We start from the raw sequence: 24,531 nt of genomic DNA on the forward strand, positions 1-24,531 counted from the left end.
AGTAAGGAAGGCACAATTAGAAAATAGATGGAAGCATCGTTTTTGTTTCCCAGCAAAGGGTATGCCCACTGGCCATGGGTCCTGCTCACAGGTAAGAGTACTTACCCTCTGACTGTGTAGTGGGAAGGAAATGAGAGTCCTGTTGGAGGCTTCTATAGAGGACAGAAGTCCCAGGAAAAATCAAGGGCATTTGCTTGAAGTCATAAGGCAGGCTATACAGAGGGTCACAAATTCGGCATCTGCACAGGAGGTGCTGAGGAATAGTGAAATGCCTCGGCCACTCCATATTTATAGTTAATCATATTGGCTTCCATGCTCTGAAGTCTAATATTCCCAATTGTGACAGGGTGACTCTCCAAATAGAAGTCAAACAGAGGTGGCCTAGTAAATTGGCTCAATGTGAGGAGACAGGGCAATCTGAATCCATCCCTCAGTTCCCACCTGGTAGATGTTAACAAGAGACTCCTGCAGGATTTGCCCTCTCCTCCACACAGGTGCTGAGGATATGTATGTGCTGATGGACACACTTCAACACTTGCTTCCACATAGTTGCTTTGCCTAGACTGGCACATGTGTACACTGAGATGCTTGCCTTCACAAATACACAATCACAATACATAAGTAAAAGTAAAACAATTCCAAATTAAGTACAGTTTTTGTTGTTATTAGAATACCCAGGAACTATTTAGGTATGGACATACTTTTCCATCCTCCCTTCCAGCCTTCCTTTCTTCCTTCCATCTGTCATTCTTCCTTCTCTTTCTCTAATGTCGTCTGAGCCTTTTGCAGGAATTATGCCTTCCAACAAGGTTAACACAATCCCTGTTCTCACAAAGCACTGGGTCTAGTGGACCTTACATCACACTACCTGCATGACAAAGTCATGGGTTGACTAGAGGCAAAGAAAGAGTGGAGAGAAAAGACAGGAAGTGAGGACCCTTTTGAGGAGAAGGTCAGAGAGGTATTGCTCCTCACAGAAAAGACTATTTATGTGAGAATGGATATGGGGATATTTAGTGTCCCCATAATTTCACCCGTAGAGACAACTGAGGAGAACAACAGAGAGAAATTTTAGGAAATATTCAAACATTCTGAGGGAATGCAGAATATGTTGCTCACCTCCAGCAAGGAGGAAGGGTACATCCCTATTCACACAACTCTGCTGAGACATGAACAGACCTACTCAATATGGACGCTTTTAATATTTTTCTCTCTTCAATTTTAGCTTCCATTTTAACCTGCTGTCATCCTCCCACCACTGCTGATGTCACTGTGGAGACAGTGCCACCTGAAGTGGTTGATGGAGAAAACGTCTTCCTACTAATTAACGGTCTGCCAAAGAATATTATAGCCTTCGCCTGGTACAAAGGAGTACTGAATATGAGCCATGTCATTGCACTATATTCACTGAAATATAATACGAGTGTGCCAGGGCCTCTACACAGTGGTAGAGAGATACTGTACCATAATGGGTCCTTGTTGATCCAAAATTTTACCCAAAAAGACAAAGGGTCGTATACCCTACGAACCAAAAATAGTCGTGGAGAATTTGTATCAACAACAACCACGTACCTCCGCGTGCAAGGTAAGCGATTGTTTGTGGACTCTGGGTCTTGGTTGGGCTCCATTCCATTGGACACACACACAGGAACATAAGTACTGGCCTGTACATACCTCTCTTCTGCATTGTGTCCTCATCCTGGGGTATGAGCATTAGGTGCAGGACACAATGGTGGAGAATAACTGCAGTCAACCAGGATCCTTCAGTTGACCTCACCCTGTGATCACATGGATGCATGGAAGGTAACTAAGTCCAAGGATACCAGACCGAGAATATCATTCTAGGACATCTAGATTCTCAGCATCAGTGTTTCCCTGTTATCAATTCTGAGAAATGAATGTTGCACCTGGTAGAGGAAAAATGGGATCCCTACAGAGAAGTGAATCCAGTAGCACTGGCTGCTGACCTCTGGCCCAGGCTGACTCCAGGTGGCCTTGAGAAGCATTTGACTAGGGTGGATTTTCTATTTCTGATGGCGCAGTCTCTGGGTTTTTTCCTGTGAAAGTCTGTGCCTGGTGTGAGCAGCCAGTGGACTGATGTGAGAGTCATAGTTAAGCTAGGTCACTTGTAATCATCTCCAGAGAAAGACTCATCAGGGTCAACAAGGATGGAGACAGAGGACAAAGGTCCTCTAGCTCACAGAATTCTCTAAGGCAGGCAAATGGTAACAGTCTTTGCTGATCTGGAAAGCTCCTCAGATGTGAGCTGAGCCCAGTGATCAAGAGGTGAACTATCATGACAGGTGGTCAGTACTTGAAATAGTATTTGTCTGAACCAGGATCTTACCCTGTAAACCGGTTTCTACTTCTGTTAAAGATCTGGAAGTAATGAGTGCAGTCTTCTCAGGCATAAAAGTTACTTTCTGTGTCTGCTACTGATGGGGGTATGTCGTTTCACACTTTGTGTAATTATTTAGGGAAAGATAGATTAGCCAAGGACAATAACTTAGGCAGAGATCTTAGGCATCCCAGAAAGCCCAGGGAGTGCATGGGCAGACCCATACCACAGACCAGAAAGCAGAGGAAGTGAGAACATTTTCATGAAACCCTACATGGGACCATGAAGACTACATCTCCTTCCTTCCAAAAATCTGGTTACTTACCCCCATATATCTGTGAGGATCCTGGTAAATATACTTCTGGGTCTTTGTCCTGGCTCAGAACCCTGACTTGTGTCATCATTAGAGATACTTCTATTATTTTCCACTTAAATCACTCCAGAGTCCCTAAGGAGATTTAGAAATATTTCTTTCACCTTCCTGAGAGAATATTTCATGTTACCAGAGGAATGAGGCCACAGAGTAGACTGGATGCCCATCCGGGTTTGGGCAAGAAGCCTCCCTTTTCATGCTGACAGATGAAGGCCAGGACAGAGTAGAGGTCAGCTGGAGTTTAAACTGTTGTTCTCTCAGGGCACAGGAACACACATTGATCGTGTCACTTACAGTGTGTTCTGGGGTAGTGAAACATAAATAGAGAAGCAAAGAAGGATGGGGCAATCCTGAGAGTAGAGAAGGCAGAAGTGTTTGAACACAGACCCACCCATGGTACATAGGATGTGGGATCTGCTCCTTCCTCAGAAAAGACTCAGGTCAAAGAGGAGAAGGACAGCAGAGCTTGGAAGCTATGATGTGGTACACATTCGACAGAGGGAACACAGATCAGGCAATACTGCCCAGGGATACACCCATTTTACACCTATACATAGGGTGTACTATGTGTCATGGCTAATGCCCAAAGGTGTAAAGACACACCCAAACTCACACACAGTTATGACAGGTTAGTAAGTACAAATATATACAACAAAGGGGAAAATTCAACTGTATATTTCAAACCTATGGATTGCTTAAATAAGTTGATTGGCACACAGAATCCTCCAAATCATTTATTCATCTACTCCTCCTCCACAGTTATCTCCTTGCTTTCAAGGCAAGTATGAGAAAATGAGGCAAATCATGGTTCTAGGTTGTCCTAGTCTTAGAGGACTGGAAGCAATATCAAAAGGAGCTAGAAGGTGACGTCAGATGTTGACTGGAATTATAAGAGAAACAGAACAAAAGAAAAGAGTCGATGAGTAAAGATGCAGTGTGTATAAGTGATGTGGTCAGCAAGGCAATACCTTAACACCAACCCACTCTAAATAGAGCACAAGTCTGTGATCAGCGACCCTAGACCATGTTGACACTTGGGGACACCTAGGATAAGCAGCGGACACACCTGTAAACGGTTCTGTGCCTGTCATTTCCAGTTACAGAAGTGCCAATATTAATGGATCTCTCTCTCTCTCTCTCTCTCTCTCTCTCTCTCTCTCTCTCTCTCTCTCTCTCTCTCTCTCTCTCTCTCCAATCTAGCCTCCCCTTGGATATGTGAGCCCCCTCCCACATCTGACAAGTTAACTGTTGAATCAGTCCCACCAACTGGTGCAGAAGGGGCAAGTGTTATGCTACTGGTTCACAATCTCCCGCCAAACCTTCTAGCGTTGTTCTGGTACAAAGGGGTGCTTCTGTTTGAGGATGATGAGGTGACCCGATACATACCAATCAGAAGAATAAGTGTAGAAGGACCTGCACATAGTGGTAGAGAGATAGTGTACAGCAATGGATCTCTGCTGCTTCAGAACATCACCTGGAATGATATTGGATTCTACACCCTGAAAACTCTGACTATAGACCTGAAGGCTGAAGTAGTGCATGTGCAACTTGAAGCAGACAGTAAGTGATTTTCTGTGGTTTTTCAGTTCAGGGTGAGGGCATAGACACACAGGACTGACATGCATGCCCTGTGCCTCCCTTTCCTCTCCCCTTTGTGCCATGTTGGGGTTTGAGCACAAGGTACAGAACACTCAGGATGGAGACCAACAGCAGTAGACACAACTTTCTTGTCTAGCTCCTCCCCATTCCATATCAAGGATGACGACGATGAAAAGGAACTCAGCATAAGATGTCAGAATCAGTCCAGTATCTTGACTTTTAGGCATGTATTTAAGAAACCCATGCTGTCATCACAGAGGGGTGAGCACCTGGAAGTCACACATTCTAGGTTGAGTACAGGTGAAACTCTGGTACATATTTTTCTTTGGACTAATTTCTTTCTTATTTTAAGAGCTGGCAGGGAATCTTTTTTTTTTCTGTCCATGTCAACCAGGGAGCCATTTTTAGCTCTAAATGTGGGAGTACCCAAAGTGCTTCCAGGATATCATACAAAGGCATTGAAGGAGATCTGCTTCCTGGCTTTCTCCTTAAGACTTTGTAAACCTGCCCTCTTTTAACACTCAGGACCATGAGCCCAGGGACTGCTCACAGTGGGCTGGACCACCTCGTATTAATCTCTAATTTTAAAAAATATGCTACAGGCTCTCTTATAGGTCAATTGGCAGTGGGATTTTAAAATGAATCTCTAACTTTACAAAGGACTCTAGCTTGTGTCACGTTGACGTAAAACTAGTCATCCTAGTATCCAAGCCTTCTTCAAGACCTGATCCTGTGAAGAAGATCAGATTTCTCCTGGCCTTCACCCATCCACAGCCCTTGGACTGCAGTCCAAAGCACAAAGTTTATGAGCAGGTGAAGTCAGAGGTTCACTGGAGCCATACAGAAAACTGGAAGTTAAAAGCCAGAAAGTGAAGTTCTTCAGTCTCCAGAGTTCATAGAGGGCATCATCTCAAAGATTACCATGAATGTGGGTGTACAGTGCCTGATAGACAGCAGTGAGGGGACAACCATGTAGACAAACAAAGAGAGTCCCTTGCAGAGGAAAGGACACATTCAGAGGCACTGAGGAAATTGAGGTCATGTTGCTGACCTCCAGCATGCAGGATAGAGACACCCACCCCTGCATCTCTAGGATCAGTGATGAACCCATCTGTCTAGCATAAAAGTCACCATTCTCACCAATCCAATGTTCTCCAATTAATGACTTTTCTCTTTCTTTTTAGCCTCCTTTTCTACTTGCTGTAACACTCTCACCTCTGCTCCAGTCATGATTGAGCGAGTGCCTCGGAACGTTGCTGTAGGGGGAAGAATTCTGCTCCTAGTGCATAATGCGCCAGATCTTCAAACATTTTCATGGTACAAATCAAAGGAAAAGATAGATAACTTTAAAATTGCAGAATACAGCAGAGCCATGAATTCCATGACGTTGGGTCCTGTGAAAACGAGAAGACAAAAGGTGTACATTAATGGATCCATGCTGCTTCAGGACGTCACTGAGAAAGACGCAGGATTCTACACACTAGAAACTTTAAGCAGAGATCTCAAAATGGAAGTAACACGTGTGCGACTCGATGTATATAGTAAGTGACTTTCCATGCCAATCTAGCTGAGGTGTGTGACTTTTCCTACTTCATACACTGCAATATCTGGATTTAACTGAATTTACTCCTTCCCCCACTGTACTGTGTTCCCACACAGCGTTTGGGCACTTACTGAAGCTCACACATTGGGTAGACAAATGGCAATAGATTAGAATCCATCAGCTGTCTCTGCCTATGGAGAGGATAATGCGTGTGGTATACCTTAGCAGGGGCAATTCACAGTCAGCTCTGATTCTTGTGACTTTCACCATGCCCATGGCCCCGTACAGCTTCTTCGGAAATTTGTCAGGCACTGCTTGAAGAAACCATAGAGTCCTCACAAAGAGCATCAGAAAGCCACGGTTGGAAATCTCTGTTTCTGGCTTGAATCCAGGTGATAGTGGGAAGGTTCTTTTCACCACCGGTTTTATTTCCTGTTAGAAGTGACAGGGAAAAGTTCTCACTGGCTGTAAAAGTACCTCAAAGTGTGGACCCAGATTTCTATTGCAATGAAAGCTATTGTTAAATAGATCACTTGGACATCTCCTTCTTCTGAGTCTTATTGGACAGATGTCCAGGTCACCAGCCAATTATTCCCATGAATTCATGTGACTTCACAGGAAGTCAGTGTCCCCAACAATGGAGACAATTACTTGGTACTTCTCCTTTGTCTCAGGGATTCAACCTAGGGAATCACCTTCTTCAAATAAATAGTAAAATATGATGCTGATATTAGCAGCTCTCCATCCCTAAGTTCAACCTGATGCTCATAACTAAGATTAGCTCACTAACATTACAATGACATCACACCATGTTCCTACTATAGGGCAATGGGGGCACAGCAAAATAATGGCGGAGTCAAGGTCACACAGGCTATGCATAGTAGACCGAAAGCACAAGATATGCTATAGTGAGAGCTCCAAATTCTCCTCTGCAGAGGCTTTATAAGATAGGAGTTACAGTGAGGCTTGTTGAGCTCTCTGAAGGGCTACTGTCATTTGGCTCCCTCCTCTGTTTCTTTGCAGAGCCTGTGAGACATCCTTTTATACAAGCCACCAACAATATAGTCACAGTTCAGAGCTCTGTGGTCTTCACTTGCTTCTCACAAGACACTGGAATCTCCGTCCGCTGGTTCTTCAATAACCAGACTCTGCAGCTCACAGAGGGAATGAAGCTGTCCCCTACAAAGTGCAGACTCACCATAGACCCTGTCAGGAGAGAAGATGCTGGAGACTATCAGTGTGAGGTCTCCAATCCAGCCAGTTCGAAGAGAAGTCTGCCATTCAGCCTAATTGTGCGGGGATTTTGACCACTTTCTTTTCGTTCCACAGCAGAATGGTAGCATTTTTATTGATGGAGTACAAAATAGAGGAAAGTTATATGGTAAAAATTGTCAGTGGCCAATCATTTCTGGCCAGAATGGTGACTCATGTCTAATTCTGACACAACCAAATGTAGAAGGATTTAAAGTGAAGCTTGATTTCTAAAGGAAAATAAAAACATCAATATAGTAAATACAGTTGCAAAGAGTTGTTGAAGAACTTAAGTTGTGGATTACGTATGTACCCAACCCTTAGAATCCATGCTGTGAGTTCCCTATTAAAATGGTGCAGGGTTTGCATACAGATAAACATTTCTCATATGCTCTAATACTTTCACCTAACACCAATGCTATCTAGATACCAGTCATCCACATGAAGAGGGGAAGAGTGACCAGAGAAGGGACTGCCCATGTTTCACTGTGCACATAACTGGTTACTAAATAATTTTGAGGTGCAATTTGTTTTAAGTACAGATGTAAAATCCATAACAGATGGATAGACTGGGTTCTTTCTTTCGTGGGACTCGTATTCACAGTGCATATTCACACATTATTATTTTTCCAGTTTATACATATTTTTGATATATATATACATACATACATATATATATATGAATGTTTCTTTTAGCTATTTTGAGATACAGCTGGGTAGCATGATACACATTCATACTGTCATGTGATCATCACCATTATCTATTACCAAATCATTTATAGAGACACATGTGCTTCTGTCTCTATACATGTGACAGAACAGGGAATCTAATGGTTTGTGGTCAATGTTAGTTTCCATATGTACATCTCAGTTGATTCTTTTGCTCACGAGTTCCAGAAACTTCTGTAGAATCTCTAGGATTTTCTAGAATGAATTTTATGTCGTATGAGGACGTATTTTGCAGCCAGTTGATTCCCCATCTTTTATTTCTTTTATTTTTTTAGTAATTGGTCTTTATAGGACTCACAAGGGAATGCTGAACTTAAGTGACCACAACAGCATCCTGTGTCTATCTGGATTTGAGGAAAAATTGTCAACGTCCCCATTGAGTACAGAGTTGGCTATGGGGTTCCATGGACCTTCGAACTACACTGGCATACTATTCTATCATTTGTTTCTTGTTTTAATCATGAAATGTGTTAAATTTTCAAAAGTCTTTATTGATTTGGTCTTATAAACTACTCCTGGTATCAGTTTTGTGTTTCTTCATATTTCTATCTTTCTTGCTTCTGGGATTCTAGTAATTTTTCGTCATCACCCAGGTCACTCCACACTTAGAACACTATTGAGTGCTCATGGAATGCATAGCAGTCTTAAGAATGGACTATAGGTTCTCAAATTTAACTTCTTATATTAATGTCAAATTTTTAAAAACAGAGTTAATCTACTTAGAGATCATCAATAATGCTAACCACGTTAAAACACAACTTTTGATCAGTTGATTGCTTCTATGTTATGATTTATTTGTATCATTTCGCCTGTGGGGAACCAACAATGACCATGTAGGAATGATGCTTTACTGCTTGTTCTCAATGGTTTGCTCAGTTAGCTTTATCTTGCATCATCCAAGACCACCTCTCTAGGAATGGTACCACCCACAGTGGACGGGGCCCTCACACATAAACGTATAGTCCAGGAAAAAGGATACATAAACATACCCATTTATCAAGCTGATAGGGGAGGTAATTTTTTATGGTTCTACAAGTATCTCTAGCTTTTGCCAGGCGTCAGAAACAAACGCACACTTGTTTTTTTTTTACTTTATTAATTTATTCTTGTTACATCTCAATGGTTATCCCATCCCTTGTATCCTCCTATTCTTCCCTCCCTCCCATTTTCCCCTTATTCCCCTCCCCTATGACTGTGACTGAGGGGGATTACCTCCCCCTGTATATGCTCATAGAGTATCAAGTCTCTTCTTGGTAACCTGCTGTCCTTCCTCTGAGTGCCACCAGGTCTCCCCCTCCAGGGGGACATGGTCAAAGGTGAGGCACCAGAGTATGTGAGAAAGTCATATCCCACTCTCCACTCTACTGTGGAGAGTGTTCTGTCCATTGTCTAGATCTGGGTAGGGGTTTAAGGTTTACCGCCTGTATCACACACTTGTTAAACACATCCAGCCCATCCAGCCCATTTTAGAATGTCCCTTGCCCCTAATTTCTATACATCATCGCATCATCAGTATCCCTCCAAACCTCAGGAAAGATCTCTACATGGCCCATGTATATTAAAGAATGGGCATTAAACTCCATAGAAAAATAGGTGCCTCCATTGCTAATCCTACCTGGATTCGTAACATTTTGAGTTCATTCCTAGATTCATGCTTCATTCTTATGGGATCAGTAGTTCATGTCAGTCATCATGAAGCCCTGATTTGAGGGGCTTATGTTGTGGTCTATCTTGACCACTCAGATGAAATACAGGCCTGTTTGGGGTCTCCTGGGTGAAGATTTCATTCACATATTGGGCCCTGAGGATTGGCTGAGTGACATCTGAGAGAAGCACATTTAAAATTCGAATCACTGCCTGTGTGCAGGGCAACCATCGACAGAAAAGCCTTGGAAAGAACCAGCTCATGCTGAATAAGTGGATTTCAGTGCATCTGGAGGGACATTGCACTTTGAGCTGCATGGCCATCTAGGTATGCTTACAATTAAGGTCTGCAACCCAGCTCATACACAACAAAGTCTCTGTTTTTCCTTTACCCAACAGGAGGCCCCAAAATCTATGAGTGATCAGATCCTCATGAATCTCTTTATGATTTACATCCTCCCCATATATTTTTTCTTCAGAGTCTTGTTGGCACAGAGGTGAGAAGCCAATATAAGCTGAAAGAAGTACTTGCCAGTGTCAGGTGCATATGTAAAGAAAAAGTAATTTTAAAAAGAATATTAAACAAAAGAGTCCCACACAGGGCAATGCCTCTTTTGTTATCAGCATTACACTCTTAAACATAATCAGAAGCAACAATGCCATACCAATAGAAGGTAAGGACTTGGTAACATGAAAACATAAAACTGAGACTCGAGATATAGCCTCCCTGTGGTGGACAACTGATCAGAGCTTCTCATGGGTGTCATTACGAATCTGTCTGAGAGCAACAGAACTTTCACCTAAATCAACGTCATGAGACCTCACACATAAATGTGGACTCTGGAATCCAGTGAAGGCAAAACAACATGACCCATTAATCTGAATGTTACCTGGGAATTACTTTTATACCATCATGGCCAAAGACAAACTATTCAATTCCTTTCATTTTATGACAAAGAACCAGGTATGTGAACACCTAGGTTGGCCACGTAATCCTGTGCTAGCTCTCACCTATCGAAGCTGACCAAACCTGATGCCTAGAATTGTATGGTGTGACTTCTCCTGTATGGAGAATCTCAGGATTAGCACATGTGATGAAAAATGTGTCATCCCAAACTCAGGCTCAGTTAATATATGTGAGTTTAGATGGTTGGGAGTGTTCAGTATGTTGGATGTGTTAATGTTGAAATCTGGCTATAGTGATTGGTGCACAAGTCCTCTGAACTTCACTAATCTCATATTCTTGATTGAATGATAGTTAATGCAGGCTGACATATATCTCAGAGCAATTGTGGCCTTCTAAAGAACAGGACATTTGGATGCCCTCTGATAACTGTCACATTTATTTTCATTCTTGTTAGTACCCCAGAAACCACCTACTCTGATCTTCATCCAGGCACATATTAGTTTCTTCACTCTTGCTCTAATAAGACAGCAAGACCAAGGTAACTCATAAAGAAAATAATTTATTTGTATTCATGATTCATCAAGGTAGCGAAGGAGGACAGCAAACTATAGGTGTTGTGTTGGGAACAGAAAGCTGAGTGCTCACATCTTAGACAGCAAATACAATGCAGGGAAATTGAACTGAAAATGGTACAGGACTTTTTAGTCTCAAAGCTTGCTGCACTGACCATCTTCCCAGAGAGGTCATGTCTCCTAAATCTCACTAAAGAGCCCCCTAACTGATGACTAAATTGTTCAACAACCTAAGACTGTGTGGTCGTGTCTCACTCAAACCACAGCAAGGGACAGACTTCAAACTGTCTTCCTATGAAGTCTTTAAGTGACCTGCCCAAATGGGAAGTTTCAGCCTACTTATCCAAAATTCTTTGTCTTAGTACCACTTCTAAAGGACAGACCAAATACAGAGCTCTGCTCTAGTCTCTGTAGAACATTAGCCAGGGAATTCTCAGTTCGTCCTAATGAGAATGTTGAATTGTCAGCATCGTGCATTTTGTGGTAAAAATATTTCCATTTTCTAAGAGATTCAGAAGTTAGTTCCCATGCTGTGTCTCTGACTATGAGCAACTACTAATATGCCCCACATTAAGTTTTGGATTTGTCAAAGGCTTTTGAGCATCTAATGGAATGAACATGTTTTTTTCTTTCAGTTTGTTTATATTGAGGACTACATTGATTGATTTTCAAGTATTTAATCGTCTCACCATACCAATATCAGATCCTTGTTCATGTTTAAAGATACATTATAGACATCGCAACATTCATTAACCATAGATCCCATATCTGGGAAATGGAAATAGAGAAAAACCTCTTGCCTCTGGAGAATATCTGCAGAAAACCAGGACTTCCCACCTTGCCTACCAAGTGGGAAATCATGTGTCTTCTGTGCTGGTATCTTACCTGCAGGAATATAAAAGACCCCACGTTGCTTTGACTCTTCCAATAGATGCTGACTCCAACTACACTCTGAATCACACAGACATGGAAGGCAGACGTGCAGCACATCTATCTGTCTGCAGACACGTATCTATTGTCTCTGCCCTGGAGGTCTTCTCAAGTGTCTGTGGAGCAGGGAGGAGCTGCTTTTAGAGATCCTAATCTCGTTCAGCAGCAGCTTGAAAGCACATGCTGTTCATCAAGTGAAAACAAATGGACAGTTAGCCTTGACTCTAAAACTGAGCCACCCACCTCTGGATAATTTCTGTGGGATTCCAGGACTCCATAGCCCATGTACAAGAGAGGAAATCATGTTTTCTTGTGTGCCACTGTTATTTACCTTGAATATAAAGGACAGGCCATTGCTCTGTCTGTCCTAGCAGATTATGGTTCTAACACAGGGCTCTCTCTACTAAGCAGTCACTGATGTTAAACAACGTAAACATCAGCCTTTCATTTTACCTCATTATGTTCCTTAGAGAAAAAATACTTACAGGGATTGGTAATTAGATCCTTGGTAGTTAGAGTCAAATGGTCTCATATGGAGAAAGTTAGCATCTCAAAACCTTAGTCAATTCTGAGAAACACATCAGTTATCTTCCTGACTGAAATCTGAAAAGACCCTGGAGTGCTAGAGTGGCTAATCTTGCCTGTTTGGGCACAAGGCATGCTTGTGTTTCACGGGTGTACATGCAGCCCATATAATAATAAACATACAAAAATGCTAAGAGAGAAAGTAGCCACCTGTATTTTATGAAAATTTTTGGCATGGTCTTTACACATATGAGACATGGGTTTGAGGCCAGGGCAAAGCAATGGTTCTGTTTCATGCCTACCTGTGCCTCATGCTATGAGCACCCATGCTTACTACTATGTCAAGATTTCTGTTACAGCTGCTCAAGAAATTGATCACGCTCAGGTTGGTGGGACCACAACAAGACTGAGGCTGCGACAATTTTATTGAGAGTACTCAGACTTTTTTTCTGCTTTTTTAATTGAATATAAAATCATTCATATTACATCTCAATTGCTATCCCATCCCATGCAACCTCCCATTCCTCCCTCCCTCCAACTTTCACCCCATTCCCCTTTCCTATGACTGTGACTGAGGGGGACCTCCTCCCCCTGAATATGATGCTAGGGTATCACGTCTCTTCTTGGTACTCTGCTATCCTTCCTCTGAGAGTCATCGGGCCTCCCCATCAAGGGGACATGGCCAAATATGGGACACCAGAGTTCATGTGAAAGTCAGTCCCCCAGTCTCCACTTAACTGTGGACAATGTCCTGTCCCTTAGCTAGATCTGGGTAGGGGTTTGATGGTGACTGCACATATTATCCTAGGTTCATGCCATAGATCGAGCAGAATCCCTGGGCCCAGATTGACCCATCATACTGTCTTAGCCATTCTTATGGGTGTAAGATGGAATCTCAGAATGGTTTTGATTTGCATTTCTCTGATGACTAAAGACGTTGAGCATTTCTTTTTTAAATATATTTTATCAATTTATTCATATTACATCTCGATTGCTATCCCATCCCTTGTAACCTCCCATTCCTCCCTCCCTCCCATTTTCCCCTTACTCCCCTCCTCTATGAATGTGACTGACAGTGACCTCCTCCCCCTATATATGTTCATAGGATAGTGTTTCTCAGCCATTTGATATTCCTCTGTTGAGAATTCTCTGTTTAATTCTGAACCCCATTTCTCAATTGGGTTATTTGGTTTGGTGGTGTTTAAATTCTTGAGTTCTTTATATATTTTGTATATTAGACCTTTGTCAGATGGAGGGTTGGTGAAGATCTTTTCCCAATCTGTAGGCTGCTGCTTTGTTCTCTTGACAATGTCTCCTGCCTTACAGAAGCTTCTCAGCCTCATGAGGTCCCATTTATTAATTGTTGACCTTAAGGCCTGGGATTTTGGTGTTTGTTCAGGAGGTTGTCTCCTGTGCCAATGTTTTCCAGGCTCTTCCCCAATTTTTCTTCTAACTGATTTAGTGTCTCTGGTTTGATGTTGAGGTCTTTAATCCACTTGGACTTGAGTTTTGTGCATGGCGACAAATATGGGCCCAATTGCATTTTTCTACATATACACATCCAGTTAGACAGCATCATTTGTTGAAGATGCTATCCTTTTTCCATTGAATAGATTTGGCTTCTTTGTCAAAAATCAAGTGACTGAATGTGTGTGGAATCATCTCTGGGTCTTCAATTCAGTTCCACTGATCATCCAGTAGGGGATCTGTATAGATGCAGGGTCTTGTTGCTGGACTCCAGGTGGAGTGTTGAGAGTGCCATGGCTGAATGAAGAACTCAGAGAGCTCAGGAGCACCACATGGCTACCATCAAGGCTGGTGGATAAGGACCCAGGGATGCCTGGGGAAACTTTTGCACAAACCAAGGACAATGCATGAAGTAAACCTAGACCTTCCCCCATTTCGATATTGCTAATAGACATATCATTTACCATGGTTGTGGAGAGAGTAGGGACCTACTCTGACTTGGACTCTGATGACCCCTATTTGATCACTTCACTTTGGAGGGAAGGAACAAAGGATATACACAGGAAGGGGAAGCAGGCTATCTGGATGAAATCTGATATGGTGTGGTCATATGGTGGTGAGAAGATTCTTTTTTTCTGTCAGAGCACTAGGGGAGGGAAACAAGGCAGAGAAGGGAGGAAGTGTGAGAACAGGAAGATACAAGCAAGGGACAACAGTCAGAATATAATCAGAATAAATTATAATAAATTAAACTTTTTAAAATTCAGAAACTAAAAAAGGATATTACTGAATATTAATAGTCTTTCAGATATGTACCTGCAAAGTATTTTCTTACATTATGGACTTTCTTTTCATTTGCTCTTTTCTTTTCTGTTGAAAGGCTTTAAGAGGATCCAAGGTGGCTGCACCAAATATGCAGGGTATCTGCTCTGCAGGACAGAGACTAGGGACCAGCCTGGGAGCTACAGATCACAAGACCTGAAGAGCCCTAGGTGAGAGAGGTCAACAAAGTGCAGAGAAAGATGGGCCTGACCTTGGGCTACCCAACTGGCCCACAGAGGATGGGTTCTCAGTCTCTAGAGTCTGGACCCATACCCCTCTGTGAATTGATGCCAGGTACTATATCAGGGACACAGTATTTTAGACTGAGACTGAACTGTGGGTGATGAAACATCAGCCTGTAGCTTTGGGTCTGGCAAAAACAAGCAGGAAAATGGGTGTCTTTCACTGTGCTTTGAAAACCCTGCCTTAGGCACTGAGGCACTTTCCTCAGACTGACCCCTGAGTCCTGAGAAAGGCCCAGGGGCTAGCGATCACATGGGTACAAAACCAAAGCCCAGTGCAGCCGAGCTTGCTTTGCGACATGCAGTAACAACTTTAGAGATGGCTTGTCCAGGGAGACACTAGAGTGTAGATCTGGGCCTACCAGTCCATGGAGGGCTCCAACGTCCACACATAGGCCCAGACAACTGTGGACACAACCTCCAGCAACAGAACATATAGGTAGAAATGATTCTCCCTGTTTGTGTCTGAGAGACCAAAGAACAAAACATAGCAGATGTCAGCCCTCAGATGGGCTGTTGTTCTCTCAGGTCACAGGGATGTGTATCATCTTTGTTGCTCAATGTGTTGTGTGGAGGTAAAACATAAAGAGAGAAAAGTTGAGAAGGATGTGAGGCAGCAGTCAGACTGGAAGGGACAGAGCAATGACTTGGACACAGGCCCCAACACTATTGTCCCCTGGATTCTAGGAAGTGCTTCTGCCTGTGAGGACACTAAGCTCACAGGGAAGAAGAACAACAGATCCTGAAGGCTGTGCTGGAGCTGATTTTCCCCTCAGAGTAAGGAAAGCACAATTTGAAGGTAGATGGAAGCATCATTTTTGTTTCCCAGCAAGGGGCATGCCCCGTGGCCATGGGTCCTGCTCACAGGTAAGAGTACTTAACTTCTGACTGTGTAGTGGGAAGGAAATGAGAGTCCTGTTGGAGTCTTCTATAGAGGACAGAAGTCCTAGGAAAGATCCAGGGCATTTGCTTGAAGTCATAGGGCAGGCTATACAGAGGGTTAGAAATTAAGCATCTTGACAGGAGGTGCTGAGGAATAGTGAAATGCCTTGGCCACACCATGTTAATATTTAATCATATTGGCTTCCGTGCTCTGAAGTCTAATATTCCCAATCGTGACAGGGTGACTCTCCAAATTGAAGTCAAACACAGGTGGCCTAGTAATTTGGCTCAATGAGAGGAGACAGGGCAATCTGAATCCATCCCTCAATTCCCACCTGGTAGATGTTAACAAGAGACTCCTGCAGGATTTGCCCTCTCCTCTACACAGGTGTTGAGGATATATATCTGCTGATACACACACTTCAACACTAGCTTCCACATAAGTGGTTTGTTAGACTGGCACATGTGTACACTGAGATGCTTGCCTTCACAAACACAAATACACAATACATAAGTAAAAGTAAAACCATTTAAAATCCAGTACAATTTTTTAATTTTTATTAATTTATTCATATTACATCTCAATTGTTACCCTATCTCTTGTATTCTCCCATTGCTCCCTCTCTCTCACTTTCACCCTACCCCCCTCCCCTATGATTGTGACTGAGGGGGACCTCCTCCCCCTCTATATGACCATAGGTATCAAGTCTCTTCTTGGTAGCCTGCTATGCTTCCTCCAGTTCCACTGGGCCTCCCCATCAAGGGGACATGGTCAAATATGTGGCACCAGAGTTTTTGTGAATGTCAGTCCCCACTCTCTACTCAACTGTGGAGAATGTCCTGTCCTTTGGCTAGATCTGCGTAGAAGCTTGATGTTTACACCATGTATTCTCCTTGATTGCTACCACAGTTTGGGCAGAACCCCTGTACCCAGATCCATCTGTCATAATGTTCTACTTGTAGATTTCTAGGACCCTCTGGATCCTTCTATTTCCCCATTCTCCCATACTTCTCTCACCTAGATTCCCAATAGGATGTTCTCACATCTATCCCACTTTCCTGGTAAGTGAATACTTTCATAGGACATGCCCCTTGGGCTAGTGTCCAATTAAAAGTGAGTATATACCATTTGAATCTGCTTCTGGGTTAACTCACTCATTATGATCATTTCTAGTTCAATCCATTTGTCCACAAATTTCAGAAATTTCTCAATTTTAATAGCTGAGTAGTATTCCATAGTGTAAATGCACCACAGTTTCTTTATCCATTCTTCTACTGAGGGACACTTAGACTGTTTCCATTTTCTGCCTATTATGAATAAGGCCAATATAAACATAGTTGAGCATAATCCCTTATTGTGTGCTGGAGCATCTTCTGGGTATATTCCAAGGAGTGGAATAGCTGGGTCTTGAGGAAGCCCTATTCCCAGTTTTCTGAGAAAGTGCCAGATAGATTTCCAAAGTGGTTGTACAGGTTTGCATTTCCACCACCAATGAAGGAGTGTTCCTCTTTCTCCAGATCTTCGCCAGCGTGTGGTGTCACTTGAATTTTTTATCTTAGCCATTCTGATGGGTGTAAGATGGAATCTTGAGTGAAATTTTTTTAATACCAAACCTGGGAACTATATAGTCATGGAGATTCTTTTCCTTCCCCCTTCCCACCTTCCTTCCTTCTTTTCTTCCTTCCATCCATCATTTTCACTTTTCTTTGTCCAAAGTGGTCTGAGCCTTTTGCAGGTATTGTGCCTTCCAAAAAGAGCAACACAATCCCTGTTCTCATAAAGCACTGGTTCTAGTGGACCTTATATCATACTATCTGGAAGACAACGTCATGGGCTGCCTAGAATCAAAGAAGGAACACAGAAAACAGTCAGAAAGTGAGGACCCTTTTGAGGAAAAGGTCAGAGAGATATTTCTCCTCACGCCAAAAACTATTTATGTGAGAATGGATATGGGGACATTTAGTGTTCCCATAATGTCAGCTATAAAAACAACTGAGGAGAAAATCATATAGAAATGTAACAAAATATTCAGAGGTTCTGAGGGAATGCAGACTATGTTGCTCACCTCCAGCAGGAGCATGGGTACATCCCCAATTACACAACTATGCTGAGATATGAACAACACCTACTCAATACTGACGCTTTTATTTTTTCTCTCTTCCCTTTTAGCTTCTATTTTAACTGGCTGGCACCCTCCCACCACTGCCGATGTCACTGTGGAGACAGTGCCACCTGAAGTGGCTGATGGAGACAACGTCCTTATACTTACTAACGGTCTGCCGAAGAATATAATAGGCTTCGTCTGGTACCAAGGGATACATAATTTGAACCTTACAATTATAATATATTCACTGAGATATAACGTGAGTATGGCAGGAACTGTATACAGTGGTAGAGAGACAATTTACCACAACGGGTCCTTGTTGATCCAAAATGTTACCCGGAAAGACACAGGATTTTATACCCTACGAACCGTAAATAGTGATGGAGGATTTGCATCAACAACAACCATGCACCTCCACGTGTACCGTAAGTGATTCCTCATTAACTCTGGGTCTTGGGTAGGCTCCATTCCATTGGACACACACACAGGAACATAAGTACTGGCCTGTACATACCTCTCTTCTGCATTGCGTCCTCATCCTGGGGTATGAGCATTTATTTAGTGCAGGACACAATGGTGGAGAATAACTGCAGTAAACCAGGATCCTTCAGTTGACCTCACCTTGTGACCACATGGATGCATGGAAGGTAACTAAGTCCAAGGATACCAGACCAAGAATACCATTCTTGGATATTTAGATTCCTGTGAGTCTTCCCATCAATGTATCCCAGTTAAAGACCCTGAGAAATGAATGTTGGGCCTGGTTGAGGAAAAATAGGATCCTTACAGAGAGGTGAATCCAGTATGAACTGGCTGCTGACCTCTGGCCCAGGCTGACTCCAGGTGGTCTTGAGAAGCCTTTGACTAGGGTGGATTTTCTATTTCTGATGGCGCAGTCTCTGGAGTTTTTTTTTTCTGTGAAATTCTGTGCCTGGTGTGAGCAGTCAGTGGATGGATATAAGAGTCACAGTTAAGCAATGTCACTTGTAATCATCTCGAGAGACTCATCAGGGTCAACAAGGATGGAGACAGAGGACATGGGTCCTCTAGATCAGAGAATTCTCTAAGGCAGGCAAATGGTAACAGTCTTCACTGATCTGGAAAGCTCCTCAGATGTGAGCTGAGCCCAGTGATCAAGAGGTAGACTATCATGACAGGTGGTCAATACTTGAAATAGTATTTGTCTGATCCAGGATCTTACCTTGTAACATGGCTTCTACTTATTCTTCTTCTAAAGATCTGGAAGTAAGGAGTACAGTCTTCTCAGGCATAAAAGTTATTTTCTGTGTCTACTACTGATGGGGGTATGCTGTTTCACACTTTATGTAATTCTTTAGGGAAATATAGAATAGCCAAAGACAATAACTTAGGCAGAAACCTGAAGATTCCTAGAATGCCCAGGGAGCACACAGGCAGATCCATATCATAGATCAGAAAGCAGAGGAAGTGGAAATATTATCATAAAACCCTACATGGGACCATGAAGACTACCTCTCCTTCCTAAAAACTAGTTATATACTCACATATATTTAGAATGTGAGAATCCTGATGAATATACTTCTGGACCTTTGTCCTAGGTCAGAAACTTGCCTTGTGTCTTCATCAGAAATAGTTCTGTTACTTTCCTCATATATCACTCAGGGGGTCCCTTTGGAGACTCACAGACATTTCTCTCACTTTCCTGAGAGAATATTTCATGTTGCCAGAGGAATGAGACCACAGGGTAGACTGGATGCCCATCTGGGTTTGTTTAAAGAGCCTCCCATTTGGTGCTGACAGAAGAAGGACAGGACAGAGTAGAAGCCATCTGGAGTTTAAACTTCTGTTCTTTCAGGCACAGGAATGCACATCATTGTTGCTTACATTGTATTCCTGAGGAGTGAAACATGAATATCGAAGCAGAGAGGGACGGGGCAATCCTGAGAGTGGAGAACACAGACAGACCTACACAGTGTACATGGAATCTGGGATATGCTCCTTCCTTGGAGAAACCCCAGTTCAAAAATGAGGACAGCATAGCTTGGGAACTTTGATGGGATACATATTCGACAGAGGGAAGACAGATCAGACAATACTGCCCAGGGATACACACATTGCACCTCTATACATAGGGCACACCACTTGTCAAGGGCTAATGCCCAAAGTTATAAAGACACACCCTTGTATCCAAACTCACAAACATTTATAACAGTTTAATAAGTATAAACATTTACAGCAAATGGAAAAATAAGCTGTGTGATTCAAACCTATAGATTTCTTAAATAATTCTATTGGCCTTCAGGATCCTCCATATCATTTATTCATCTATTCACTCTGCACGGTTACCTCATCGTTTTCAAGACAAGTATGGGAAAATGAGACAAATCATGGTTCTATGTTGTCCTAGTCTTAGAGGACTGGTATCAATATCAAAAGGAGCTAGAAGATGACATCAGATGTTGACTGGAATTATAAGAGAAATAGAACAAAAGAAAAGAGTCAATGAGTAAAGATGCAGTGTATGTAAGTGATGTGGTCAGCAAGGCAACACCTTAACACCAATCCACTCTAAAGGGAAGCATAAATCTGTGAGCAGCGACCCAAGACCATGTTGACCCTTGGGGACACCTAGGATAAGCAGTGGACACACCTGTAAACAGTTCTGTGCCTGTCGTTTCCAGTTACAGAAGTGCCAATATTAATGGATCTTTCTCTCTCTCTCTCTCTCTCTCTCTCTCTCTCTCTCTCTCTCTCTCTCTCTCTCTCTCTCTCTCTCTCTCTCTTTCTCCTACAATCTAGGCCCCTTTTGGGTCTGTGAGCGCCCCTCCGTCTTTGACAAACTTTCTGTTGATCTAGTCCCACCAAGTGTTGCAGAAGAGGAAAATGTTATACTACTGGTTCACGCCCTCCCACAGAAACTTCTAGCGTTTTTCTGGTACAAAGGGGTGCTTTTGTCAGATGACAACGAGGTGGTTCGATACAGAATAGACACAAAATCAAGTGCTCAGGGACCTGCATATAGTGGTAGGGAGACAGTGTACAGCAATGGATCTCTGCTGCTTCAGAAACTCACCTGGAGTGATATTGGATTCTACACCCTGAAAACTCTGAGTACAGATCTGAAGAATGAAGTAGTGCACGTACAACTTGAAGTGGACAGTAAGTGATTTTCTCTGATTTTTTTCAGTTCAGGGTGAGGGCATAGACACACAGGACTGACATCCATGCCCTGTGCCTCCCTCTTCTCTCCCCTTTGTGCCAAGTTGGGGTTTGAGCACAAGGTACTTACACTCATGATGGAGACAAACAGCAATAGATACAACTTTCTTGTCTAACTCCTCCCCGCTCCATATCAAGGATGACCTTGATGAGAAGTAACTCAGCATAAGGTGTCAGAATCAATCCAGTATCTTGACTTTTAGGCATGTACTTAAGGAAATCATGCTGTCATCACACAGAGGTGAGGACCTGGAGGTCACACATTCCAGGCCTGACTACAAGTGAAACTGTGGTACACTCTTTCCCCAGGACTCATTTCTTACTTTTTTAAGAACTGAAGGGAAATCATTTCTTTTCTGTCCATATCCATCAGGGGCCATTTTTAGGTCTAGATATAGGAGTACCAAAAATACAATCCAGGATCCCATACAAAGATATTGAAGTAGATCGGCTTCCTGGCTTTCTCCTTATGACTTTGTAAACCTGCCCTTTATTAACAGTCAGGACTATGAGCCCAGGGACTGCTTGCAATGGGCTCGAGCCCTTCATTTAATCTCTAATTTTAAAAAATATGCTACAGGCTTTCCCATAGGCCAATTGGTAGTGGGATTTTAAAATGAGTCTCTAAGTCCTTTCCAAAGGACTCTAGCTTGTGTCAAGTTGACATAAAATTAGTCTTCCAGGTATCCAAGCCTTCTTCAAGAACTGATCCTGTAAAGAAGATCAGACATCTTCTGGCCCTCACCCATCCACAGTCCTTGGGCTGCAAGCTAAAGCAGCAAGCTTATGAGTAGGTGAAGTCAGAGGACGACTGGATCCATACTCCAAACTGGAAGGTTAAAAGCCAGAAAGTGAAGTTCTTGGGTCTCTAGAGCTCAGGAAATGCATCATCTCAAAGAGTACCATGCATCTCTAGGATCAGTGATGAATCCATCTGTTTAGCATAAAGGTCACCATCTTCCCACCAATCCAATGTTCCCCAATTAATGACTTTTCTCTTTCTGTTCTAGACCCACGTAGTCAGTGTTACCGTCGCACCTCTGTTCCAGTCATGATTGAGCGAGTGCCTCGGAACGTTGCTGTAGGGGAAAACGTTCTGCTCCTAGTGCATAATGCGCCAGATCTTCAAACATTTTCTTGGTACAAATCAGTGGAAAGGATAGATAAGTTTAAAATTGTAGAATACAACAGAGCCATGAATTCCACCACCTGGGGTCCTGAGGAAACCATAAGAGAAAAGGTGTACACTAATGGATCCATGCTGCTTAACTGTGTCACTGAGAAAGATGCGGGAGTATACACACTACAAACTTTAAACAGAGATCTCAAAATTGAAGTAACACGTGTGCTACTACATGTATACAGTAAGTGACTCTCCATGACCTCCAGCTGCTGGTGTAGCTTTTCCTACTTCATATACTGCAATGTCTGGAAAGAATTGAACTTACTCCTTCCCCACTACATTATGTTCTCACACTGGGGTTTGAAGGTCACACATTGGGGAGATAAACTGCAATAGATCAGAATCCATTACCTGTCTCTGCCTGCAGAGAGGACAATGTGTGTGGCATCACTCAGCAGAAACAACTCAGAGTCAGCACTGATTCTTGTGACTTTCACCATGCACATGGCCCCAGGACGGCTTCTTTGGAAATAAGTCAGGCACTGGCTTGAAGAAGCCTTAGAGTCCTCACAATGAGCATCAGAAAGCCGTGGTTCCAAATCTCTGTTTCTGGCTTGAATACAGGTGACATTAGGAGGATTTCTGTGACTGTTAGGTTTGATTTTACTGTTAGAACTGACAAGGAAAACATTCTCACCACCTGTACAAGTACCTCAAAGTGCAGAGCAGCTGTCTACTGCCATGAAAGCGGCAGTTAAATGGATCACCTTTTCTGAGTATAATTAGACAGTTGGCCAGACCACCAGACAACTATTCTGATGAATTTATGTGACTTCACAGGAGGTGGAAAAACAGTGGAGACAGTTACTTGATACTTCTCCTTTGTCCCAGGGGTTCGGCCTAGGGAATCACCTTCTTCAGGCAAATAGTAAAATATGATGCTGATATGAGCAGCTCTCCAACCCCAAGTTCAACCTGTTGCTCATAACTAAGATTAGCTCACTAACATTGCAATGATATCATGCCATGTCTCTAGTATAGGGCAATGAAGGCAGAGAAAAATAATGGCAGAGTCAAGGTCACACAGGCCGTGCATAGCAGATCAAAAGCACAAGATATGCTATAGTGACATCTCCAAATTCTTCTCTGCAGAGGCTTTATAAGGCATGAATTACAGTGGGGCTTTTTGAGCTCTCTGAAGAGCTACTGTCATTTGGTTCTCTCCTCTGTTTCTTTGCAGAGCCTGTGACAAATCCTTTCCTACAAGTCACCAACCATGTAGCCACAGTTCAGAGCTCTGTGGCCTTCACTTGCTACTCACCAGACGCTAGGATCTCCATCCATTGGTTCTTCAATGAGCAGGCTCTGCAGCTCACAGAGAGGATGAAACTGTCCCGTACAAAGTGCAGACTCACCATAGATCCTGTCATGACAGAAGATGCTGGAGTCTATCGGTGTGAGACCTCCAATCCAGTCAGTTCAAAGAAAAGTATGCCAATCAGCCTGGCCGTGCTGCGAGCTTGACCTTTCTCTTCTCATTCTACAGCAGAATAGTAACATTTTTTTATTGATGGAGTACAAAATAGAGGAAATTTATATGGTAAAAATTGTCAGTAACCACTCATTTCTGGCTAGAATGGTGACTCATGCCTGTAATTCTGACACAACCAACTGTAGAAAGATTTAATGTGAAGCTGATTTCTAAAGGAAAATAAAGACATCAATATAGTAGATACAGTTGCAAAGAGCTGTTTAAGAACTTAGGTTGTGGATTAAATATATAGCCAACCCTTAGAACCCACGGAAGCTAATTTCAGGAGCATCAAACTACTAGATGCAGTGAGTTCCCCATTAAAATGGTGCAGTGTTTGCATAGAGATGAACATTTTTTTATGCTCCAATATTTTCACCTAACACCAATACTACATACAAACCTTTATGAGATCAGTGGTTCGTGTCGTCATCATAAAACCCCCTGATTTGAGCAGCTTCTGTTGTGGTCTATCTGGACCACTCAGATGAAATACGGGCCTGTTTGGGGTCTCCTGGGTGAAGATTTCATTCACATATTGAGCCCTGAGGATTGGCTGAGTGACCTCTGAGAGAAGCACATTTAAATTTTGCATCACTACCTGTGTGCAGGGCAGCCATAGACAGAAAAGCCTTGGAAAGGACCAGCTCATGCTGAGTAGTGGATGTCGGTGCATCTGGAGGGACATTGCACTCTGAGCTGCATGGCCATTCTACGTATGCTTGCAATTAAGGTCTGCAACCCAGCTCA

The 24,531-nt window shown here is 42.8% G+C and overlaps 1 protein-coding gene across 1 annotated transcript; it reads left to right on the plus strand.

The window, feature by feature from the left end:
* Nucleotides 1–27: 27 nt before the first annotated feature.
* On the plus strand, nucleotides 28–23,774 carry LOC311590814 (cell adhesion molecule CEACAM5-like; the record flags this gene model as incomplete). The annotated part of the gene is made up of 9 exons (XM_084770082.1): nucleotides 28–91; nucleotides 1,226–1,585; nucleotides 4,038–4,271; nucleotides 5,495–5,851; nucleotides 6,877–7,092; nucleotides 17,995–18,354; nucleotides 20,765–21,067; nucleotides 22,138–22,491; nucleotides 23,491–23,774. The coding sequence occupies 9 exons, from the start codon at nucleotides 28–30 to the stop codon at nucleotides 23,772–23,774; spliced, it is 2,532 nt and encodes an 843-aa protein (XP_084626208.1).
* Between the last annotated feature and the right edge of the window lie 757 nt (nucleotides 23,775–24,531).

Source organism: Acomys minous (genome assembly GCF_964271855.1).
Source record: "Acomys minous genome assembly, chromosome: 20".
Lineage (NCBI taxonomy): Eukaryota > Metazoa > Chordata > Mammalia > Rodentia > Muridae > Acomys > Acomys minous.